Source organism: Chrysemys picta, chromosome 19, assembly GCF_011386835.1.
Source record: "Chrysemys picta bellii isolate R12L10 chromosome 19, ASM1138683v2, whole genome shotgun sequence".
In the NCBI taxonomy this organism is placed as follows: Eukaryota; Metazoa; Chordata; order Testudines; family Emydidae; genus Chrysemys; species Chrysemys picta.
Genome location: NC_088809.1, coordinates 470,815 through 493,250, shown reverse-complemented (window position 1 = coordinate 493,250; position 22,436 = coordinate 470,815). Strand labels below are relative to the sequence as shown.

General features: G+C 48.2%; 1 protein-coding gene across 6 annotated transcripts in view; it reads left to right on the top strand.

Moving 5' to 3' along the window:
- The first annotated feature begins 773 nt into the window (after positions 1–773).
- SLC43A2 (solute carrier family 43 member 2) overlaps positions 774–22,436 on the top strand; it is a 46,587-nt gene continuing 24,924 nt past the window's right edge. For 2 of the 6 annotated variants that reach the window (XM_065573416.1, XM_065573414.1), the window contains exons 1-5: positions 774–862; positions 3,421–3,617; positions 14,107–14,311; positions 15,621–15,676; positions 16,747–16,823. In XM_065573416.1, the coding sequence (XP_065429488.1) occupies positions 3,458–3,617; positions 14,107–14,311; positions 15,621–15,676; positions 16,747–16,823 (498 nt within the window). In that variant the 5' untranslated portion in view covers positions 774–862; positions 3,421–3,457. Of the gene's footprint in view, positions 863–1,647; positions 2,094–2,155; positions 2,579–3,420; positions 3,618–14,106; positions 14,312–15,620; positions 15,677–16,746; positions 16,824–22,436 lie in introns of those variants that run through there. The other 4 variants (XM_042858061.2, XM_042858059.2, XM_065573415.1 and 1 more) reach the window with 4 other exon arrangements.

The following is a 22,436-nucleotide window of genomic DNA, read 5'->3' as shown; positions in this document are numbered from 1 at the left end:
GGTGATGGGTGCGGCGGGCAGTGGGGGTGGGGGCCCGGGCGATGGGTGCAGTGGATTATGGGGGCGAGGGGCCCGGGTGATAGGTACAGTGGGTGCAGCGGGCAGTGGGGGCCAGGGGTGCAGGGGGTGAGGGGCCCGGGCGGGGGGAGCAGCGGGCAAGGGGTGGCCCCGGCGCGGCGGGGGTGCAGGGGTGATGGGGGCGAGGGGCCCGGGCGATGGGTACAGTGGGCAGTGGGGGCCAGGGGTGCAGTGGGCAGGGGGAGCAGCGGGCGCACCGGGGGTCCGGGTGCACTGGGGGCGGGCGAGGGGTGATGGGGGCGAGGGGCCCGGGCGATAGGTGCAGGCGAGGGGTGTCCCGGGCGGGGGGAGCAGCGGGCGCACCGGGGGTCCGGGTGCAGGGGGTGATGGGGGCGAGGGGCCCAAGCGAGGGGTGTCCCGGGCGGGGGGTGATGGGGGCGGGAGGCGCACTGGGGGCGGGGGGTCCGGGTGCAGGGGGTGCAGCGGGCAGTGGGGGCGCACTGGGGGCGCACGGGGGCCCGGGCGGGGGGTGATGGGGGCGGGGGGCGCACTGAGGGCGGGGGGTCCGGGTGCAGGGGGTGCAGCGGGCAGTGGGGGCGCACGGGGGCCCGGGCGGGGGGTTAGGGGGGCGGGGGGCGCAGCAACACCTCGCGCTCCGCTTCGGGACCTCAGCGGCGGAGCGGCCCCGAGGCCGCCCCCTCCCATGCCGGGTGGGCGCTGATTGGCCACCGCCTGTTTCCAGCCCGCTCGCAACCAATCACCTGCCGCTGCTGTTTTGTCTAAGGAGCCGAATAAAAAACACCGGGTGGAACCGGAGCGAGCGAGAGCGGAGCGCGCCGGGCGGGTGAGCGGGGCCGGGCGATGCTGAGGGGCAGCGGGGCGCACGGAGGGTTGGGGGCACTCTGGGGGGAGGGGACTGATGGCGAGGAGGGGGTGCTGAGGGGGTTGGGGTACCGGAGGGGGAGGAGGGAGTTGGGGGCACTCTGTGGGGAGGGGACTGATGGCGAGGAGGGGGTGCTGAGGGGGTTGGGGTACCCGGAGGGGGAGGAGGGAGTTGGGGGCACTCTGTGGGGAGGGGACTGATGGAGAGGAGGGGGTGCTGAGGGGGTTGGGGTACCGGAGGGGGAGGAGGGATTTGGGGGCACTCTGGGGGGAGGGGACTGATGGAGAGGAGGGGGTGCTGAGGGGGTTGGGGTACCTGGAGGGGGAGGAGGGAGTTGGGGGCACTCTGGGGGGAGGGGACTGATGGAGAGGAGGGGGTGCTGAGGGGGTTGGGGTACCAGGAAGGGGAGGAGGGAGTTGGGGGCACTCTGGGGGGGGAGGGGACTGATGGAGAGGAGGGGGTGCTGAGGGTGTTGGGGTACCCGGAGCGGGGGACTGATGGAGAAGAGGGAGCAGGGGGTGCTGAGGGTTGGAGGCACATTTTGGAGCCAGCTGGGGCTGTGTTTGGGGGCAACTGGGGGGCTCAGTATCAGAGCCTGGGATCCCCAATGTGGGGATCAGTCCCTGCATATTCTGTGGCTGGCCTGGTTGCCCTGGAGCCTGTTCTTCCCTGTCTTTTCAGTGCTGCGGCCAGTTCAGACTGATTTGGGCTGTTGCATGGTGGGTGGTGGTGGTCTGTGTGGGGTGAAGAAGGGTTATGGTAGCTCATGTGGACAGGGCAGGGCTGCCCCTTGTGCCAGGTGACACTGGGGTGTGTGAGTGGGGAAGTCCCTGAGGCGGCCAGGGGTTGTGTTCTGCCTGTCACTGCAGCATTAGGGGTGAGTCCTACTCCACACTCATAGCTCAAGCGTCCTGTTAGTAAATTGGGTCAGACCCTCCATGCTGGGGGTGAGCCAGGAGGAAGGGACCTTATAAGTTGGGACTTGCTCTAGATCCAGTAATCACAGGCAGCCCTGGTGTTCCTGACTTTTCCTCATGGCCATCTCTTCCTCATCATAATTAAAATGGGTTCCTCTCTGAAAAGTGACTATAGAAATGGCTTCTTCAAATGGGGCTATGAGTCTCCTCTAGAGCAGTGGCTCTCAACCAGAGGTACTTGTACTCCCTGGGGGTATGCAGAGGTCTTCCAGGAGGTAGGTCAGTTCATCTTATTTGTCAAGTTTACAACAGACTCTAGAGCCCTGCAGCAGAACTGGGGTCTGGTGGGTCCTGCAGGACCCACTCCCATAACAGTGGGAGAGGGATAAAAATTCAACAAACAATGTGGGAGTGGATATTGCAGGGTGGGACAGGAGCAGGATTTTAAAAATAGCCCTCCAGTGCTGCAAACAACATGAACACCCTGGCCAAAAGCCACCACTCTCCAGCTGCTCAGCTCTGAAGGTGCTACTGCCAGCAGCAGCATAGACGTACGGGTGGTATGGTATTGCCACCCTTACTTCTGTGCTGCTGCTGGTGGTGGCACTGCCTTCAGAGCTGGGCAGCCGGAGAGGTTTTGATGTGAGGTGGAACTTGGGATACGGAAGACAAATCAGACTACAAAAGAGGCACAGTAATCTGGAAATGTTGAGAACCACTGATCTCGCCTGACCAACGAATCTTCCCATGGATATTTGAGGTAGAGACCCTGAGCTTAGGAACTGAAATAAAGGCCAAGTTTTCCAAAATGGCCACTGATTTTGGAGTTCCGAAGTTCTTGAAAACCAGGCCCAGGCTGTCTCAAATAAGGCAGCCAAAATCAGTGGCTGCTTCTAAAACACCACTTTCACAGTTGCTCTTCAGAGCAGATCTGCACTCCAGTGTAGGGTGAATCCATCATTTGCTCAAACTGGATGGACTCAAAATGATCAAGAATGTCTGAGACTCAACAGACATAGATAAGCAGATTGGTACCTTGCAGGGGCCCAAACCTCTCCTGCCTTCAGTTCTGCAGATAGACTGATAAGTTGAATGATTCTCCATTCTGCAAGCTGCTGTATTTCTTATTGGAGCCACCTTAAAAGGGAGGTCTGCCTTGTCCGCTCTCTCCATCTCGCTGCAGGTGGCAGGGAGAGCACTGGGGTTGCCATAAAAATGGGCTCTGAGCAGGCAGTGGGAGACATCTCCTACTGTGGTTTCACCCAGGCTGTGCTTTCATACCTGCTGTTCAGCGCTGAACACTCCCCTGGAGTGCAATATACGCAGCAGAGAGACCATAACACCAGGTTCAAGTGAACGTGTGCTCCCTTCCCTCCTGGGCTGCTTGACATTGACTCTCTGAATTTCATTCTGCAGAGCTTAGTTTTATGCCTCAATGGCTTCTATTTAGTGTGTAGTTTTGCACATCTGTCAGAGCAGATATCTGTACTTGAATTCTGTTCCATGTAGCCCCTACCTGCAAGTAGCAGCCATGAATAACTAATTCTATAAATATTGACACATGGGGATGAACTTAAGAGTCCTGTTTTCAATTTGTTACAGGTTTAGATACTAGAGAAATAAGTCCTCACGTGTTGCAATGGCTCCCACACTTGCTACTGCGCATCGGCGGCGCTGGTGGATGGCATGCACAGCTGTTGTAGAGAATCTTCTCTTCTCTGCTGTTCTTCTGGGCTGGGCATCACTGCTCATCATGCTGAAATCCGAAGGATTTTACTCCTACCTATGTCATGAACCAGGTAAGGAAGAAATCTGGGGGCTATTCACGTGAATTCAGCTGAGTCGTCTGTTGTTCTGGAGATTTGACTGTGATGTATATCAGGGTTGGGGCATGGCAAAGAAGCTCGCAGTCTGTGTGTGCTGGTGTGAAGAGCGCCTATGTGATTAGGGTTGATGCACTGATCAGACCTGGAGGAATGCATTCTCCCTCCCTAGATTCTCTTGGAGACTTGCTGACATAACATTTGTATATAATATCTTTAGTGTGTCATGAGCTTTGCAGAGAGAGTGACGATTGGGCCTTGTCCTGAGGATCTTAAAGTCTAGGCAAACACAAGACTCCTAAGCCTTCCTATACTGTCTTTCCTCTACCTTGCCTCTCTAGCTGGGGTCTTGCTGATCTTTCAAAGAGAACGTTCAGATATGCTGTTGATTAGATTTATGGAAAGAGATTGGGTATGGAGAAAGAGTGTGACAAAACAGGAAAGATGTTCTAGGTCTACAAGAGAAGCTCAGGGCTGCTTGTGGTATGAGACAAAAGGGGATGGAGGAAAGCAGAGCTGGTGGGGTGCAGCACATGAACAGGAGAGTCTGGGGGAAAGTCATCGGGCCCATCTTTAACTACACCCTCTCTTGCCCACACATCCAGGCTTTGGCCAAATCCTGCTACTTCTCCCTTCACAATGTTTCTGAGATCTGTCCTATTTCTTTCTGTCCAGCTAGTAGGAATGTTCATCTAGACCACCTCCGCCTCTCCCCACAGTTACTGTAACCTCTCACCACTGGTCTCCCTGGGTGCATCTACACAGCCCTTGACAGTGAGTCTTGGAGCCCTGGTCGATAGACTTGGGTTTGGGTCATGCTAAAAATAGCTGTGTAGACATTGTGGCTCGACTCTTGAGATCATCCCACTCCCTAGGCTTCAGAGCCTGAGCTCCAGCCTGAGCTGCAACCTCTACACAGCTATTTTTAGTGTGTCAGCCCGAGCCCCACAAGCTTGAGTCTGTCAACCCGGGCTCTGAAATTTTCCGCTGTGGGCTGTCACTCACTGTGTACATGTATCCCAAAATGCCGATGCCATCCCCTACAGTCCATTCAGAATGCTGCTACTGAGACCATCTTCCTTGCCCATCACTGACCATTTTGTGTGCACACCTTTGATCCTTCTTCTGGCTCCCTCTGCTTCACTGCATCAAGTTCATGTCTGTTATCCTCACCTCTGAGTACTTTCACTGCTCCCTACTACTTCTCTATTGTCTTGTATAGCATCCCCTGCTCCGCCAGGAGTGCCAATCTCTGGTGAAGGGAAGTGATGAGCCAAGAACTACACTGTAGCTGCCCCTGTTCTATGGGGAGGATGCTAGCTGGATTATCAAATGTGATGGAGGAATATGGGATTGGGAGTGGAGAGGAGAGGTGCCCCTAGTCTGAGCAAGGAGGGGTTTGTGAGCTGAGGATCAGCAGAGGGAATGGGAGGATGGCCTTCACCTTGGAGAGTTCTCTTCTGAGAAACTTGACAAGATCTTGGGCTGAAAGAGAAATGGGCGAAGGAGGTGGCACAAGTTTGAGGAGCAGCAGTGCTGTGATGGGGCTTGTAGATGTGTGGAGCCAGTCAGGGAGGGGAGGGAACTGGTTGATGAGGCAAATGGCAGAACTGAAAAAGGAAAAAACAAACTTTTAATGCAGCAAGTTGAGCAGCATCCGTGGAGTCTCTCCAGAGATGATTTGGCCATGCATGAGTCAGGGAAGCTGATGTGGGGCAGAGTCAGGGCTGGGGGTTGTTGGGATGAATGGAGTGATGAGAGAGGGGGAGAAGAGGAGGTGAAGGTGAGTATGGAGAGGAGGGAGTCCCTATCAGGATCAGGGCTGAGAGCAGCAGCAGAAGTCTGAGTTGGTTGACTGGTGGTTGTGGAAGGAATACGGTTGGGGGGGGGGGGGGAGTGAACAAAACTTAGGGAAGAGGTGACTGTGAGAGTGGATGGCTGAAGGACCCTCCTGTCCTAAACTAGCAACATACAGCAATGCTACACCCTAAACATCTGCCTCTTTCACCCTAGCTTGGCTGCACTATAATGCTGGCTAAAGTGTTTCATTTCCTGTATTAGATACATTATGATTGTAAAAGGCTGCAAGATGTCCTAGTCTTACAGTTTGCATTTTTGCTGCCATCTAGTCTAAAACTTATAACCATTAATAACCTCTGTAACTGTGCAGATTAAGAGAACAAAGGTGGTAAAATACCATCCTGCATGACAATCTGATTACCTGTAGTGGGTGGGAAGGAATTCACGTATACAGTTGGTTAGGTTCATTCAGGGTAGCTTGACTGACTTCTTTTGGAGTATCTAGCATTGGCCAGCTCAAGAGACAGGGTACTGAACTAGCCCATGGTCTGATCCATCACATCCGATACTTACACCTTATGGCCCTGACTGAAACAATTTATCTCCCGCCTTCATGTGCTGTTAGGTGGTTATCACAGTTGTGTGATAGTATAGGAAGCTGTGCGAATAAAGCTCTGTTTATTCATGCTTCTCACCCCAGCTGTTGCTTATCTGGGATATTTATGTTCCTACCTCCATTTGTTAGGTGACACCACTAAGGGTGTGTCTACACTAAAATTAAATGCCCATGGCTGGCCTATGTCAGCTGACTCAGATCTGCAGGACTCGAGCTATGAGGCTGTTTAATTGCATTCAGGCTCCTTCAGCTGACATGGGCCAGCTGTGGGTGTTTAGTTGTGGTGTAGACATGAGCCCTTTCATTATTTACAGAGGGAGAGCTCGGTGGGTTGAGCATTGGCCTGCTAAACCCAGGGTTGTGAGTTCAATCTTTGAGGGGGGCATTTAGGGATCTGGGACAAAAATCTGTCTGGGGATTGGTCCTGCTTTGAGTGGGGTTGGACTAGATGACCTCCTGAGGTCCCTTCCAACCCTGACATTCTAGGTTTTCCATGGTACTTCCCTGTACACAAGGTATAAAGAGTTAATTGCCAATTAGCCATTCACTCTTTTTTTTTTTAAATCCACCATCCAGTTCTTCTAAGCTTCCTGGGTTGAGTTAACTATTATATAAAATGGAATTTTCTAGGATCATGAAAGACAGCAGGTGGTATTGCAAGTATTCTCTCAGCTGTCTGTGCTGGTGACTTGAGGCTCAGCAGATCTACATGGAATAACCTAGTTAACTTCTCCAGAGTTCCACCTCTTTAAACAGAAACATTGGATTTTTATCCTTTCCCCTGCATCAGGCTCCTCACCAGCTGGAGCTGGGATGGGATGTACTTTGGTTTTGTAATTCATGCAGTCTAACCTCTTCCCCAAGAATAGCCACTCTCCAACCCTTCCCCAGATTAGCCAGGACCCAACTTTATTGTGAGCCCCAAGTAATCCTTTCTGATTGTGTTTTTTTGTTTTGTTTTTTTGTTTTGCCATCTTCTGCCCATCCTGCCCTTCTCCCCCCCCCCAAATTCCTCCCAACTCAGTGATAGTCTGACATACTTTCAGTCATGGCAGTTTTCCGTACCATAGAAATTGCCAGACTAGTTTAAAACAATGGTCCACCTAGTCTTGTCTCCAAGAGTGGCCAATGCCAGAGTTTCAGAGGAAGGTGTTAAACCTCCATCCTGGACAATGATGAAATAGCTTGCTCACAGGAGAAGTTTTTTCCTCACCTTGTCAATAACTCCTGCCTCAGTGCATAAGCCGTATCTTTTATATAACTACTATCTAATATAACTAGATGTTCTCTCTATCTGTATAAATGTCTGATCCTTTTAGAATTCTGTTAAATTCTTGGCCTTAATATCTCGTGGCAGTGAGTTCCATAGACCAATTATGATCCGTGCTCTTTCTTTCTCTCTCTCCCTCTTTCCACCTTCTTCTATCCTAGGAATTCTTTATTCTGATGCCTATAATCACAACTACTAAATGGGGGAAAGATGTAGAAACTCAAAGGCAAGTAGGTTCCCAAAGATCGTGTTTGGTTTTTGATCACTCCCAGACTCCCCTATAATTTTCCTTCAGTTTCCCTGTGTGATAGGAACTATGCTACAGTGATGGATACTGTTATAAGAGCCTCAATAGATAGGCAGATGAGAGAGGTGGGCTGAATTCAAGTCTAAGCTCATTGATTGATTTAACTGGAGTTATGTGGTGTAGGTGACCCCTTTCCCCAGCACTACCCAGTAATATTTACAACCAGTAGCCCTTACCAGGATAGTTAGAGATAAATGGGAGAGGGATTTCTAGCTAAAGATTGGCAGGGGAATGAAATTTATAACTTTTAACCTTTGAACATTTTGTCATTCAGACTCTGCTGCTCACACGTGACTATTGCATAGAAAATTTCCTAATTAGCTAAAGATTACTAGCAGGGCTTTCCCTCTCATCAGCAAAAAACTCTGTTCCTTGTGATCCCTTCAGACTAAGAGAGTTAGACCTTGTCCCCTTTGCAGCCTCATTTCTGGAGATTTCAACATCAGTCCTGAAAGAGGCTGTAATTCAGAAAAAGGCGGGTGTTTTTCATAGCAGAAATCCTTCCAGGTATGATATAGATCTCCATCCAGATGCTCTGCCAAGTGGGAGACTATGGATTCCTTGGTAGCCTTATTTAAAAAAGGAAATTGGGGAGGAATTCCTGAAAAAGTAAGAGAATCAAAATAACAAACTATTTAGGCCAGGTCTACACTATAAACTTGCATCAGTATAACTGTCACTCAGGGCTGTGAAAAGTAGCTACGTCAATGGGAGAAGCCCTCCTGTTGACAGGAGGGCTTCTCCCATTGACGTAGCTACTGCCTCTCATGGAGGTGGATTAACTCTGACAGGAGAGTTTCTCCCACTGGCAGAATAGTCGTATCTTCACTGAAGCACTACAGCAGTGCAGCTGTGCTGGTGCAGCATGTTAAGTATAGAACTGCCTTAAGACAGAGAGTGCTGTGATGAGGTGGGTGAGTGGAGGACTCCTGTCCTGGGCTAGATGCCATCCTTGGGCACTTTCTGGGAGGTGCAGTTAGACTAAACTGGCTGGGAATCTGATAGTGACACTTTGCTCCACTTTTAATTTTACTATTAATTGCCCTTGAAAACTATTTGGACTTGCACTTTTCCCATTGACTGACTGCTGATTCTGCACACTCTATCTGGACGTGCAGCCTTTACTGGCAATTACTGGGGACTCTGAAGCCTGATGTGTTCAGGGCCATAACTTGCTGCATTTTTTTCTGATACGAGTTGGGAGGCTGATGTCCAAGGTCTTTGCAAGGTATATTATAACGTCCTTGAAGTTGGCAATCTGCTCACAAGGAGCAGAGATAAAGAGCTAGTTAGACAAAGGGCTGCTGAGATAGGGTTGCAGGATACCAAAAAGCTGATTTTTATCAAGTAGTAATTGAATTACAGCTTGATGGGTCTGTAATACAAAAAAGTATAAGGAAAATGTTTCCTGTTAACTCATGTTTGGAATTTAGCACTAAACTAAAGCTGTGGAGCCCATGACAGTGAGGGTATGTCTACACTGCAAAGGAAAACCTGTGGCTGGCCTGTGACAGCCAACTTGACCTCAGGCTGCAGGGTTGTTTTATTGCTGTGTAGGCTTCCAGGCTCGGGCTGGAGCTTTGGCTATGGGACCTGCAAGGTGGGAGGGTGCCAGAGCTCAGGCTTCAGCCCAGAGCCTGGTCATTTACACAACAATGAAACAGCCCCACGAGCCAGCACAGGTCGGCCTCAGGTCTCTAGTTGCTGTGTATGCATACCCACAATCTGCAGCCATGAATGGCTCTTACAAATCACACAGTTTGAAGTGACCTATTTGTGGAAATACCTGTGCCAGACATGTGACTCTGTGATCATTAATCGAATAAACATGGTAAATGTTCGATTTGTGTGGCAATGTTCTGTTTTTATTGTTAAAGCACTTGTTATTGAAATCACAGTGCTGTGGAGAAGGTGTTGGTACCATGTAACTGTCTCAGCAACACAAGATCATACTGGGGGGTGGGTGGGAGGGAGTTTTTAAAATTTAACTTTGAAAGTCTGAATGTCCAGGTGGAGGGAAATTCCATCAACTGGAAGTTCATCATAATGGTATAAGCAGACAGAGTGCACGGAATGGGTTGGAACACAAACTAAATTTAGGGTGTAATGCATAAAATACTAAAAAGATAAGCCAAATTCTTATGGGCATAGGAAACCCGTGTATTGCAAGTCAGTTGTTCACCCATACACCGTCCCTTCACTCTAGTTTTCTATATGGGGTGTCTGAGAAATCAAAGAAAATATGGGAAGTAAAAAACGGAAATGAGAGACGGTTGGGCACCTGACGTGTTTATAAGTATGTGTTGCAAAAGAAATCTCAGATTAGAAAGTCTGCATGTGTTGGAACCCTCCATCTCCCAGCTGTTCTTGTCTTTTCTCCCTGCCTCCAGTTCTCCTCCCCTGCCCTCCCCCCCCAAGAATTCTAGACTAGGTTGCTTGAATCTATCCTGACCCAAAAGATTTAAGATGGCAGTTACCATTGTTAGGAGGGCCAAGTTCATCCCTGGTGTACTGTTTGCTTAGGATGCATAGAAGTCAGCAAAGGGCGGTTAATGAATGACCTTCTTATGGAATACTTAACTTTTGGTCTAGGGAACCACATGCTATTTTTTTTTTTTTTTTTTTTTGTGGTGGGAAGGGGAATGCAGGTCCAGAAACGACCAAATTCTGATGGGCCCTGCAGGGCTTTTGTTGCGCCTGAGTTCCCTCATCCTTGAAGAGTTTAAATAATTTGAGCTGGTTCTTAGGCTGTGAGGCTGCTAACTGTTGTTCTGCAGCTGGTATTGGAGGTTCTGTAAATGGAATAACTGTTGGCTGCAATGAGTCATCTCATTATTGCTGATACTAGCTAGTTGTTTCTGTTTAACAAGGATCTGAAACTACTCTAGTGTGTAGCAGAGTTCAGGCCACATCTCCGTTCTGATATACTCAAACTGTAGCTTCCTGCACTTCATGCTCAGGAACACCCTAAAATGTTTGTTACAAATGGGATCTGGCTGAAGAATTCAGAAAGGATGGTGTTGTCAGACCAGAGGGCCCTTCTTCTCTGTAGAGTTTTACAAGAGATCGAGACTAGCACTGTGATAGTGCCACACAATGGTCTACATCAGGATGTGAGCTGTGTATGAGTGAGAATTGGAGTATTTGCTGTAGCCAGGTACCTAAAAGTAAATATCCAGGTTCTATTCAGGGTAAGCTCATCCTAGCTCCTTGTCATGTGATGTTGCTAATTCCTATCTGTTGACTGAGTGTGAGAGTTCGCAGGGGTACAGTGCATCTGGGGCTCTCATTATTCAATTTACTCTCCCAAATGGAAAGCCTTCAGATTGACATGCATATATTGTATACACTCGTCTATTTTTGTGTGTGTAGAAACCATTGAAAGAGTCAGGGAATAACTAGGGGCAGAGCCCCTAGTTAAACAACTTTGATTTTATTTTGTTGGGTTTTCTTTCATTGCTCTGGGCAATTCCTGTTTTTCTGCAATAAGGTGGTGTCTTAGCTTCTACATGGTATCATCAGCAGGGTCTTCCTCTGAGACGGACACAAAACCAGATTTACTGAGACACAAATTGAAGTGAAGCACCTCTGCTCCCGAACATTTCTGGACGAGTGACCTGCACGGAGTCCGTTTAATCTCAGCGGGATTCTGGCCGCTGTTTCCAAGACTGTGCCCCACACTGCTGCCCTCTTTGTGTCTGCCCTTCACACTTGTGTCCCTCTCATTGGCGTGCATGATGCGAATCCGTGTTGTAATGTTATTAGTGTTTACTCTTACAACAACAATGAATGAACCATCCTTAAAGTATTGCCTGTTCTGTTTTCTTTTTCTCCTGAGGAGAGTTCCCTGACTGTTTGACACACACAATCAAAAGTTATAAGGTCACTGCATTGCCAGTGTTTCTCCCACCCTCCCTCCTAGCCCACAACTAAGCACTGCAGCTGTCTTAATAGAGTGCTGACACAGGGAATTCATTTCTGTTTTGTCTAATTCTTGTTTGTCTGAGTTTAACCTTTCACCCACATCTGTTTCCTATGGCCTTATCTCTGCGAATAGCCCAAAGCATTGAGGCTCTGGGTGAAGTGACCCCTGTGTATCCCTTGCCTCCCTCACAGGAGTGTTGTAAGGCTTACAATTTATTAAAATACCGTGAGATCCAGGAGATGGGAGTCTGGTAGGACTTAGAGCAGGTCTGCAATATATGCACCGAATCTGAAAATCTTTTGTGACGAACACCTCAAATGAGGGGGTGATTTCTCTGCATCAGATGTAATCACAGTGCTCCAGCAGCAATCCACCACTTCTCCATTCTGCACTTGTAGAATGGATGCTGATAGGCCCAAAAACACACAATGGGTCATGTGGACAAAGGAACTGGACATGAAGACATGGAAAACAGGCAACAGAGGGGGGACAGGATAAAGGTTTATAAATATTGGCATGAATAACAAAGGGGAAGAATAGGTCAAAACTTGTTGTTCCTTGCCAGGGGAAGCCTGAGACCCCATTAGTGAAAGTGCTAATGAGAGAACCTAGATGAAAAAAGGTAGAAAGACTCCAATACTTCTGGGGGGTATGTGGAGCACCTGTGCTTGTATATTAGGTATGTGCATGTAGAAGGCACTTTCCCAGTCACCAAATATTGGTGTCACTGAGTATCTGTAGGTATTTGAAACCTGGAGGGTAGAGCAGAGTTTATTTCCAGTTGATACAAAGCTGGGAGTAATCATGTTGGCAGATGGAACTAAAACCATAGCTCAGACTTATAGAACTAGTTTGAACTCAATAACTACATTCTCTAAAGGTATAGAGGTTCTGGTAAGAGGGAAATATTCTAAAGCCTGACATGCAGGGTTGCCGGGCAGTGGGACCACTAGGATTAGAGAGAATGATGAAAGACCTAGATTTGGTAATGCTGAACAAAAAGGCAAATGTCCTATTCAGCTGTCTCTCACACAAGATGATTCGTTTTTTCTTGGCGCTGTTTAGATCTCACTTAAGTAATGAGTTCAGTTTTGGGCACCATTCTCATATATACTCATGCATAAAAAAAATCTCTAAACTTGTGAATGTTAAACTTTGTCAGCTGTATTTGGCAATATTTACTATCATTAAAACAGTTTGTTATTAAATACCATAGAAAAGTTCTATATGACATTGATTTTCTCCAGCTGGGGAAAGACCAAGTCCCTTGTCATGCCAACAAAGCTTACTTGACTTGAAAATTGATCCTGCCAGAAAACAGAAATATAAATTGCTGATGCACTCCTTCTATATGTTAATGAAAATGAATGCAGCACGCTTTCTTTTTAGAACTTTCTGGGAAGTTGTTGCAAGAGAATGAAAGAGCTGACAAGAGGCAGTGAAACTACTAACGTAAACAGAGATGAGCTTATGTTGAACTCCTTTTCAAACTGCCCTGATTCCATAGTTGCCATTTTGTGTAAGATAAATAACAAACTTCATTCTATTTCTATAGGGGAGTTTGCAGCTGGCATTCTTCACCTGAAGGCAAAAAAAAAAAAAAAAAATCAAGAAAGAAATACGATCAATGTTTTGGACAATACAATTTGGGAGTTAAGAGAATTGAAATTTTAAAGTCTGGGGAAAGGAGAACTATCTACAGGTATATAGAGAACCCAGATGAGCCATCCTTCCCTGTCATCCAGGGAGCTTGGAAGGTTCATAACTAGAAGAACAATTGGGGCAATGGAATAAGTGGTCTTGGAGGCTGTTAAATCACCATCTTGGCGAGTCAGGCCTAAAACTAGAGATTCATCTATTGGGACTAGGCGCTGTTCTTAAACTGCTCCTATCACAGTGCAGGGAGTTGAGGTGACATAGCTCATCTGAATGTCAGGCTTTCAAATGATTGTTCTAGACCAGGGGTAGGCAACCTATGGCACTCATGCCGAAGGCGGCACATGACCTGATTTTCAGTGGCACTCACGCTGCCCTGGTCCTGGCCAGCGGTCCGGGGGGCTCTGCATTTTAATTTAATTTTAAATGAAGCTTCTTAAACATTTTAAAAACCTTATTTACTTTACATAAAATAATAGTTTAGTTATATATTATAGATTCCTAGAAAGAGACCTTCTAAAAATGTTAAAATGTATTACTGGCACGCGAAACCTTAAGTTAGAGTGAATAAATGAAGACTCGGCACACCACTTCTGAAAGGTTGCCGACCCCTGTTCTAGACTAAGGGCTTGTCTACACCGAGACTAGAACAGAAATAATTGTATGGGTTGTAATTCACACCTCTGGTAATCTTGGTGCAAATCTGTGTGTGCACACCTTTATTCTGGATTAAGATTGGTAAATTGTCTGTGTATCTAGGCAATTGTGATCTGTGCCTTTTGTTGCAACAGCCTGTGTGCAGGGCTGTTCTACCTGCCCCTCTTTTTGTAACTGGGTTTAATGTGCTGTCTTCCTCACTACACTATAACATTTCTCTTTTATCCCCTATAGAGAATTTTACCACCAGCTTCGCGCATGGCAACAGGACAGAGCAGGAGGCTGTGATTCGGATCAATGGGTGGCTCATCTGCCCGGAGCAGGATGAAATGCTGAACCTGGCTTTTACCGTTGGATCCTTCTTGCTGAGTGCAATCACTCTGCCTCTTGGGATTGTCATGGACAAATATGGCCCTCGCAAACTGCGTCTGCTTGGCAGGTTGGTGTCATGAAGCCTACCAACTGTTTCAAAACCAGAAGTTAATTTTGAGTCAGAGGTTATGCTTAGTCCTCAGTTCAATAGTTTATGGCAAGCAGCTCATTCTACTCAGGTTCTCGTTTCATGCCTATCACCAGGGGATCTCATCTCCATGGTATCTGACCACTATTGTTGTCTTTGTAAAATGGATACCCAGGAGGGGGGGGGGAAGCCTGTCTGCTGTTGGACTGGACTGGAAATCTCCCAGAGCTCCATCAGCCATGAACAGGGTAGGGTTGAGGCTGACAGGTGAACTCATTTAAATCTCCCTACAAGGAGAAGGGGATGGGACTTGCATCCATGTTCCTAGAGTCTCTGACTTCTGAATTCCCTGGGAAACAAGGTTCTGGGAGGAGAGCAGAACTATTCCACTGTGTCAGTAGGGATGGGAGTCAAGCTGATACTAAGTCAATGCCCCACCATGGTGCTAGTGGCACAGTACTGCTGAAGGTGCTATATTACACAAGAAAATAAGGTCTGTCTTGCTTGTGGTTACTAAATTATCCCATCCCACATGTCTTGCAAGAACTGGATGTTACCCCATTTACTCCAGAGTTAATTGCGTATTGCCTGTCTAAAGCTTCCCTTGTGCTTTCAAGTGGCAAAGGAATATATGCATCACTTCCTGTCTCAAATTACCATGTGGAGTTGGTATTAACAGCTGCTGTGATAGAATGCAGGGGAGAAGTGGTTTATTGGGTAACTGGGTTCCAGACTGTCTAGATCTGTAAATATTCTAACTATGTGAATTGCACCTGGAACTGAGCCAGTACCATGTGCTAAGCACTGAGGGCAGGTATTTGTGCTCATTGACCTGCCTCACTTGGGAGGTGGGCAGGTGAAGGCTCTGAATGCTCTTCATACAAACTGCTGCTTTACAGTAAACCAGCCTAGAGGTGACTGACGTCTGGATAGATGTGAGTAGGGCCATGTCATAGGGGAAGGTGGTTGCAGTCTCCTTGTCTTATGCAGATAATGGGACACTGACACTGCCTGAAAATTCAGAACCTGTTAGGACCTCAAGTTTGAGTTTTGCATTGGGAAGGGTTGACTCTTCAATACCCATGGAAGGTGCATGTAGAACTTTCATCTATTACTCTAGATATTTGTCTCCAAACCATCGGCATCCCTTCCATCTTATCCAGATTCTACTTCAGCCAATTAACTCTCCAAGTCTCCGCCTTAGCCAGGCACTGAGACTGCGGAGACAGTGTAACTTATCTATAGTAGGCTTTCTTACATGTGGTTAAAGGCTTCAATTCTGTTTCAGTGCCTGCTTTGCTGTGTCCTGTGTGATGATTGCATATGGAGCTAGTAACCCAAATTGTAAGTACTGAGCTCTGTGGACTCAATTGAAAGGGCCTTGGGGTTGTTATACTTTTGAAAGGTTCAGCTAGTAACTGGGGGCTGTAGTGTGCAGAGAACACTAAAATAAGGGCACATACTCTGATTATAGTGTCCTCAGCGAGCTAGAGAGATCACCCCCAAGAAGTACAGCACAAACTTTGCTTATTGCCTACTGGGAGGGTGCAGTGGCTCAAAGGCAGGCCCAGCTCCTCTTGTGAGCACTGATGGGCATGCAGCCAGGGTCCCATACTGCAAGAATCCTGTGAGCAAAAAGTTCAAAAAAAAAAAAAAACCTGCCACCTGCTTTGTATCACGTATAAAGTATAATAATCTTGCACTGCAGACCAGGCCTGCCAGTGACAAGTGAGAGACAGAGCCCCATGGTGTGTTGAGGGGGCATTAAGCTTGGTCTCCAGAGGGAAGATTTTGGGTGTGCTGCTTGTACAGGCCCTTGCTTAGCAGTATCAAAGGTGGCTTTGAGGCAGCTGTCTCTTTCCCAGCTTCACTCTTTTGCCAGAGTGAAGGTGCCTCAGCAGTGGTGAGCTCACAGTGAGAAATGTAAGAAAAAAAAGTTGAAAGGTTCCTCCAGAAGTAAGAGGTGGGCAGTAACCAATGCTGACTGTTCAAGGCTTCCCCAGCCCCAGGATAAATATAGCCGTATCCTCTAGCTGAGATAGTGAGGTGGTCCCTGGAGCCCAGTTCTAAAAAGTAAATTTTTCTTTTGAGACCAATGCTGACCAATGAGACAGTTCAGAGGGGCGGGAGGAGAAGACCTTGGACTCCCACACATCCCAGAGAAAAAACTAGTGTCCATGGCTCTGCAAACTGATGCCCACACTGAATTCTGATTCTCCTAGTACCTGAACGTCTTTCCCTGTGACCTTGGCTTAGAATGAACAGTGTGGAGCTAGAATGAGCCAGTTTGGAAGGAATCTTTCATTCTGTGCAGGGCATTGGCTCAGTCCTTGCCAAAATTCTACTTGTTGGAACCAGGATTTTTGGGGACACTGTGATTCCATCCAGTAAATGCTCTTGTTTTTCCACTGCAGCACTGTCAGTGCTGATCTTCATCTCACTGTCTCTGAATGGCTTTGGTGGAATGTGCATGACCTTTACCTCACTTACGGTAAGTGAAGAGAGTTATTACGTGAGCAATTGTGAATCTGCCCTCCCTTCATTTATCCTCTTTGGCCTCCACCCCACAACTCTTTGCAAGGCCCCATATATAGGGACTAGGGAGATCTTATTTCCCCCTTATCTAGCTCAGTGATTCTCAAACTTTTGTATTGGTGACCGCTTTCACACAGAGAGCCCCCCCACCCTTATAAATTAAAAACACATTTAAGCTGGAGGCAAAACGGGGTTTGGAGGTGAAGGGTAACCACTTGTGACCCCCATGTAATAACCTTACAACCCCCTGAGGGGTCACGACCCCAGTTTGAGAACCCCTGATCTAGCTGGTGAGCTGAACTGGCAGGAAGGTGCCAAGTGGATCCTTCGTTTGCTGAGTTGAACAGATTCATGCTCACCTGTATTTTTGATACGAATGGGGTAGTTGGCCTATGATTCTTCTATTTGAAAAGCTTGATATTGGATGGTTAGCCCAGGGATCACCTGTCCCTTACCAGTGGGGATAGTTGGTGAGAGGGAAGCGAAGGCTCTTTTCCGTACTTTGAGCCAGATTCTGCATTCACTTACACATGTGCAATGCAGCTGACTGAAGCAGAGCCCACATGTAATGCATTGAATTTAGCTCTAGCTTACTCTTAGGAGAAGGTGGAGGGGCACAAGGCTCTTGAAAGCTGAAGGATGTAGTGAAATCTTGGGCAGGAAGGTGGGGAAGTACTGTTCTTTTGTAAATGGCAGATACTACTGTTTGTAGTGCTGCATTGACCAGCAACAAGCAATTAACAGCATAGGCTGTTCTGAGGTGGGGGGACAAGTACTGGTACAAACCAGTTCCTTTTGAGCATGGCTGTGTGACTTTTTTCTCCTTAGATAGGGAAGGAGAGTTCCTTGGCACAACGGGCTTTGCCCTTTTATATGGATGAGAATTACTCCAAGGTGCTGACAGACTTTTTCTTGGAAGTGCTGAGCTGTTCAAATGTGCCCAGCCCAGCTCCATCTGTGCAGCGTACTTATGTCTGTTTACTCAGTCCATTGACTGGAGCACAAACATCGACCAGTGACTAAGTCTGCTGCCTCTCTGCATTTTGGGGCTCTTGTTGCTTAGAGATGGGAGCAGATGCAGCAGAATTGATTTTTCACCTCATTACTCTTACCCTTGTTCGTGTGGCTGGAACTAGGTGTTCCGAGTTGAACATCTCTCAGAAAGCGGCTTGTTAAACCGTTGTATCACCTGTTTGGATCCAGCTCACTTTCACCTTGTTTCTAAATTTCTCTCTAACCTGTGGGTTACACACAGGCTGAGTTCCTGTGAATTGTCATGGGCAGAGGCTGAATTTGGAGGCTGTTGTATGTATTGTAATGTCAGAATTGTGGCAGCTGCTTTAGATAGCAAGTAAAGTTAGAGTCCAAAAGTTTAAAAAATGTGTATAAAGCCAGGCTTCTAAATTATCTGAAAACCCTATCTGTGGCCCTGGACCCAACGAGTGTGCAGGGTAAATGGAGTATGACACAGGCAGAACATAAGGAGACAAACAGCTAGGAGGGGCCCATGAATAAGCCTGCGGGGCTACTAAGGTGACTCATATCATGTTCGTGTCAAGGGTGGTGGCTTTCTAACTTTGTGTTTATCTGGGTCGCTATTGGAGAGATTGTAGGATCTGAAGGAGGAGATGGAGGTCGCATACTATATGGGAGAGGCTGTGTGTGGAGAAGGCAGAGCCCCCGTATGCAGGCATCTTTAACTGTGTCTTTCCTGACGTTCTGTCTGACTAGCAATGAAAATTCCACACATGGTCCCTCTTATTAGGGTTACCATACGTCCGGATTTTCCCGGACATGTCCGGCTTTTTGGGCTCCAAATCCCCGTCCGGGGGGAAATCCCAAAAAGCCGGACATGTCCGGGAAAATCGGACATGCGGTCGGCGGCTCGGGTGCCGGGGGCTCTGCCGGCGGTGCTCGGGGGGGCCCGGTGCCGGGCCGGGGGCTTGGGGGGCCTGGCCGGCGGTGCCGGGCCGGGGGCTCGGCCGGCGGTGCTCGGGGGGGCCCGGGGCCGGGGGGCTCGGCTGGCGGCTCGGGTGCCGGCGGTGCTCGGGGGGCCCGGTGCCGGGCCAGGCCGGGGGGCTCGGCTGGCGGCTCGGGTGCCGGGCCGGGTGCTCAGGGGGGCCCGGTGCCGTGCCGGGCCGGGGACTCGGGGGGGCCCGGCCGGGGACTCGGGTGCCGGGGACTCGGCAGGCGGTGCCGGGCCGGGGGCTCGGGGGACGGGCTGGGGACCTGCGGTGCCGGGGGTGGGCCGCGCCTCCTCCCCCCACACCCCCCCTTACCTGCTTCAGGCTTCCCGCGACTCAAATGTTCGCGGGAAGCAGGGGAGGGGGCGGAGACTTTGGGGAGGGGGCGGGGGCAGGGGCGGGGCTGGGGGCGGGGTTGGGGCCCCTTTAAAGTGTCCTCCTTTCGGAGGCACTAAATATGGTAACCCTACTCTTATACTGAAATAATGTAACTGGGTGAGGCCTGGGGAGAACTGCAGGAGCTGTGCTCCTCTCTGGCAGCTGAGCTCAGACTTATTGCAGTGCACTTCGGTAATAATAAACCGAGCTGCCACACAGGTAGGCTGACAGCAGGTCTCCCTTATGCACTCCTCTGCTTCTTTCAAGTTCCTCCCCACATGGCCAAATTCAAAGTACTCTTAGAGGGTGCGTGAGAGTGGTCTGCAGCTCTGAGTCTGATCTAGAGCAGAATCCACTTTCACTCGTAAGTGGGGCTAGGTCTGTGATGCAATGTCAGAGCACTGGGGAATGCTATAGACGCTTAGATATGAATGTCATGGTTGCAAGTGGATGTGCTCTGAGACTTATGAATTGCAGGTAATAGGATACTTTTCTGCTTGGTGTTGCCACTCTATAATACAACAAGTGAGCATTTCATGTGTCTGTAGCTTTTCATAGAAAGAGAAGTACAGCAGCCTATTAATACCTTCATCACTGCAAATGAGAACAGAAGCAATAAGGAATCTGGTCTTCAGAGGTGAAGGTAAAGCCTTATAAGAATAAAGATTAGAATCTGAAACAGTTCTAAAAGTAACTGTTAGTAAACCTTTGTGATTGCCAGTACCCGTCTGGACTGAGCTTGCACCCAGAGTTGTGACTTGGGCAGTGGTCTTCAGAGTTCTTTTGTATGACAGTTTATCTCAGCAGGAGACCCATGTTGTGGCCACAGGTCCAGCATTTCAAAACTTGTCTCTAACTTTGCACCAGTGTCTTTATGCCCCCAAACTTGCATTTCCATGCATGGCTCGTGGAGTTAGACATCAGGCTGACTTGCCTGCATAAATTCTTTTTTGGGCATGTAATAGTTACGCATGAGCATCAATGCTGTGCATATAGGTATTGCAGGTACCAGGGGATGCCTCCTGCTCTGGGGCAGTGTGGATGTTACATACACAGTGTAGATACTCTACATAATGAGAAGGGAATTTAGAGGTGAGCCAGAAACAATGAGACTGAAATGAGCTTTAGGTAAGGAGACCTGAAGAGCTTGACATTCATTGCCCGAAGTCCAGATGCTGCTGCACTAATGTCTCCAGTCCTAATGCATTTCATGTGGTGTGAGGAGCCCATTCTGGCTGGCATAGGAACTAACTGCTGAGTGTGCAGATGTTTGTGTATGTAAGTCCTGAGGAAAAAAACAAAGTGACTTCACCTCCTCCTCCAATTGCAATGAGGTGTAGTGCTGCTTTGGTTGGGAGTGCAAATTCCAGGGGCCTCCCCCTCTGCTGCGAGCGCGAATTCTCTGCAGCCAGAGTTCTGGTGAAGGTTGCTACTTTATTTTTCTATATTAAAAAGGCAGTGGATGGAAACTTGGCAAGATGAGTTTTTATTCAGACTCTAGCTGCTCAAAGGAGCGGATCCTTTGTGGCTGATGCTGATGAGGTTTCCAACCCTTACAAGATGGGTCACAGGTATTGAGCTATGAGTTGCTTGTTTGCTCAGGTTGTGGCTCCACCCTTATCGACTCCAGCCAATGGGTGGAACCCCACCTGGGTGCATAAAGATACTATCTGTCCTCAAATGTGTGTGGGTCAGGCACCCTCCTTGCTACCCTTAGTCCTGGAGAAGTGAGTTGGTCCTACCTGTCAGCCGTGGTAGAGGGTGAAGCTTGTCCATGATGCTTGAGGAAGGATGGTGCATACGAACAGCTGTGTCAGGGCAAAGGGGGATAAGATGGGGGACCCTGTGTATGAAATTTGCCTCCTAATTCTGAAGCCTTCTCTGTTACAAAGCCTTGGGATGTAATACACAAATGGCAGCTGTATAGTGCCTGATAAGCTAATGTCCGAGCCTGCTCAATCTGTGTTTCCTGGATGTCCTGAGCTGCAGGGCTGACAGGTTGGGGCGGAGAGCGGGAGGGCAGCAATGGCTGGTGATGGTGTCCCCAGTTCTGGGAAGGTGGTCAGACAGACTCTGCCTGTTCCAGTGCAATGCAGAGATCTCCAGGGAGCGACTTGGACTTAGCCATCGTAAGCAGGCATTTGTAAATGGACACAGAGCAATCTGCTGGTGGCTGATCAGACCACAACACAGGAACCTAAGAGCACAGGGAGCTCCAGCCCAACTACTCTGCCCAGAGAGATAAACATATGTGATAAATTACCATAAAGGGCCTTTTCTAGATTCTAGCAGGGAGCATCAAGAAGAAAAATAGCTGCATTTTAAAATGAGACTAGGATAGAAAACAAGCTTGTGCCCCTTGCTGCTGTTCTGTCATGGGGAAGGGCAGCCTTGTAGTGTCTTTATTACTAAGCAGTATTCAGAATATCAAGTTGTTGGGGGTTTTTTTCTGGAGAAGTGGAACTGGAACTTCCCCTGGCCTTGATGAAATGATACTTTCATAGTGAACATTTCCCATGGGCTTGGAAGGAGTTCAAATTAAATAGCTATTAACAGAAAACCAAGTTTAGACATTGACTAAAATGCCTTTTCCCAGATGCTCAGATTTCAGTCTCTTGGGATTTCCCACTAATTCTCTCCAGTCGTCCCAGCAAAAACCAGGAAGTCAGAGCTTTTATTTCTAATTTTAAAAAAAAAAGAAAGAAAAAATTACCCTAAAACCCAAGCATACACAACCCTTTCTTGCCACATTCCTATACTATGAGGATGCAAGAAGACCCAAACATGCTTTTCTTTCTTTTTATTTGTAGCTCATCTTTACATGGAGAAGTCTCAGTATTGCAACCCCAAGCATTCAAAACATGTCAGCCTTTAATCATAAGGTCACATATACAGAATGGGGACTACATCTTGAAAAGTGGTTACTCTTAAAGGGACATAGAGATCATGGTGGCAACTGGCTGAATATGGGCTCTCAGTGCTAAGAGGCACAATCCTTGGTTGCTTAAGCAGAGGAGTGTCGTATAGGAGTAGGTAGGTGGCTTTTGCCACTGCATACAGCATCAGTGAGACCATTACTGGAATACTGTGCCCAGTTTGGGTATCCACACATCAGGAGTAGAAAGGGTTTAGAAATGAGGTACAAGAATGATTCTGGATCTGGAAACTCTCTCTTGTATGATGGGAGAAGCTCAACATATTTAGTTTATCCAAGAGAAGGTAAAGAG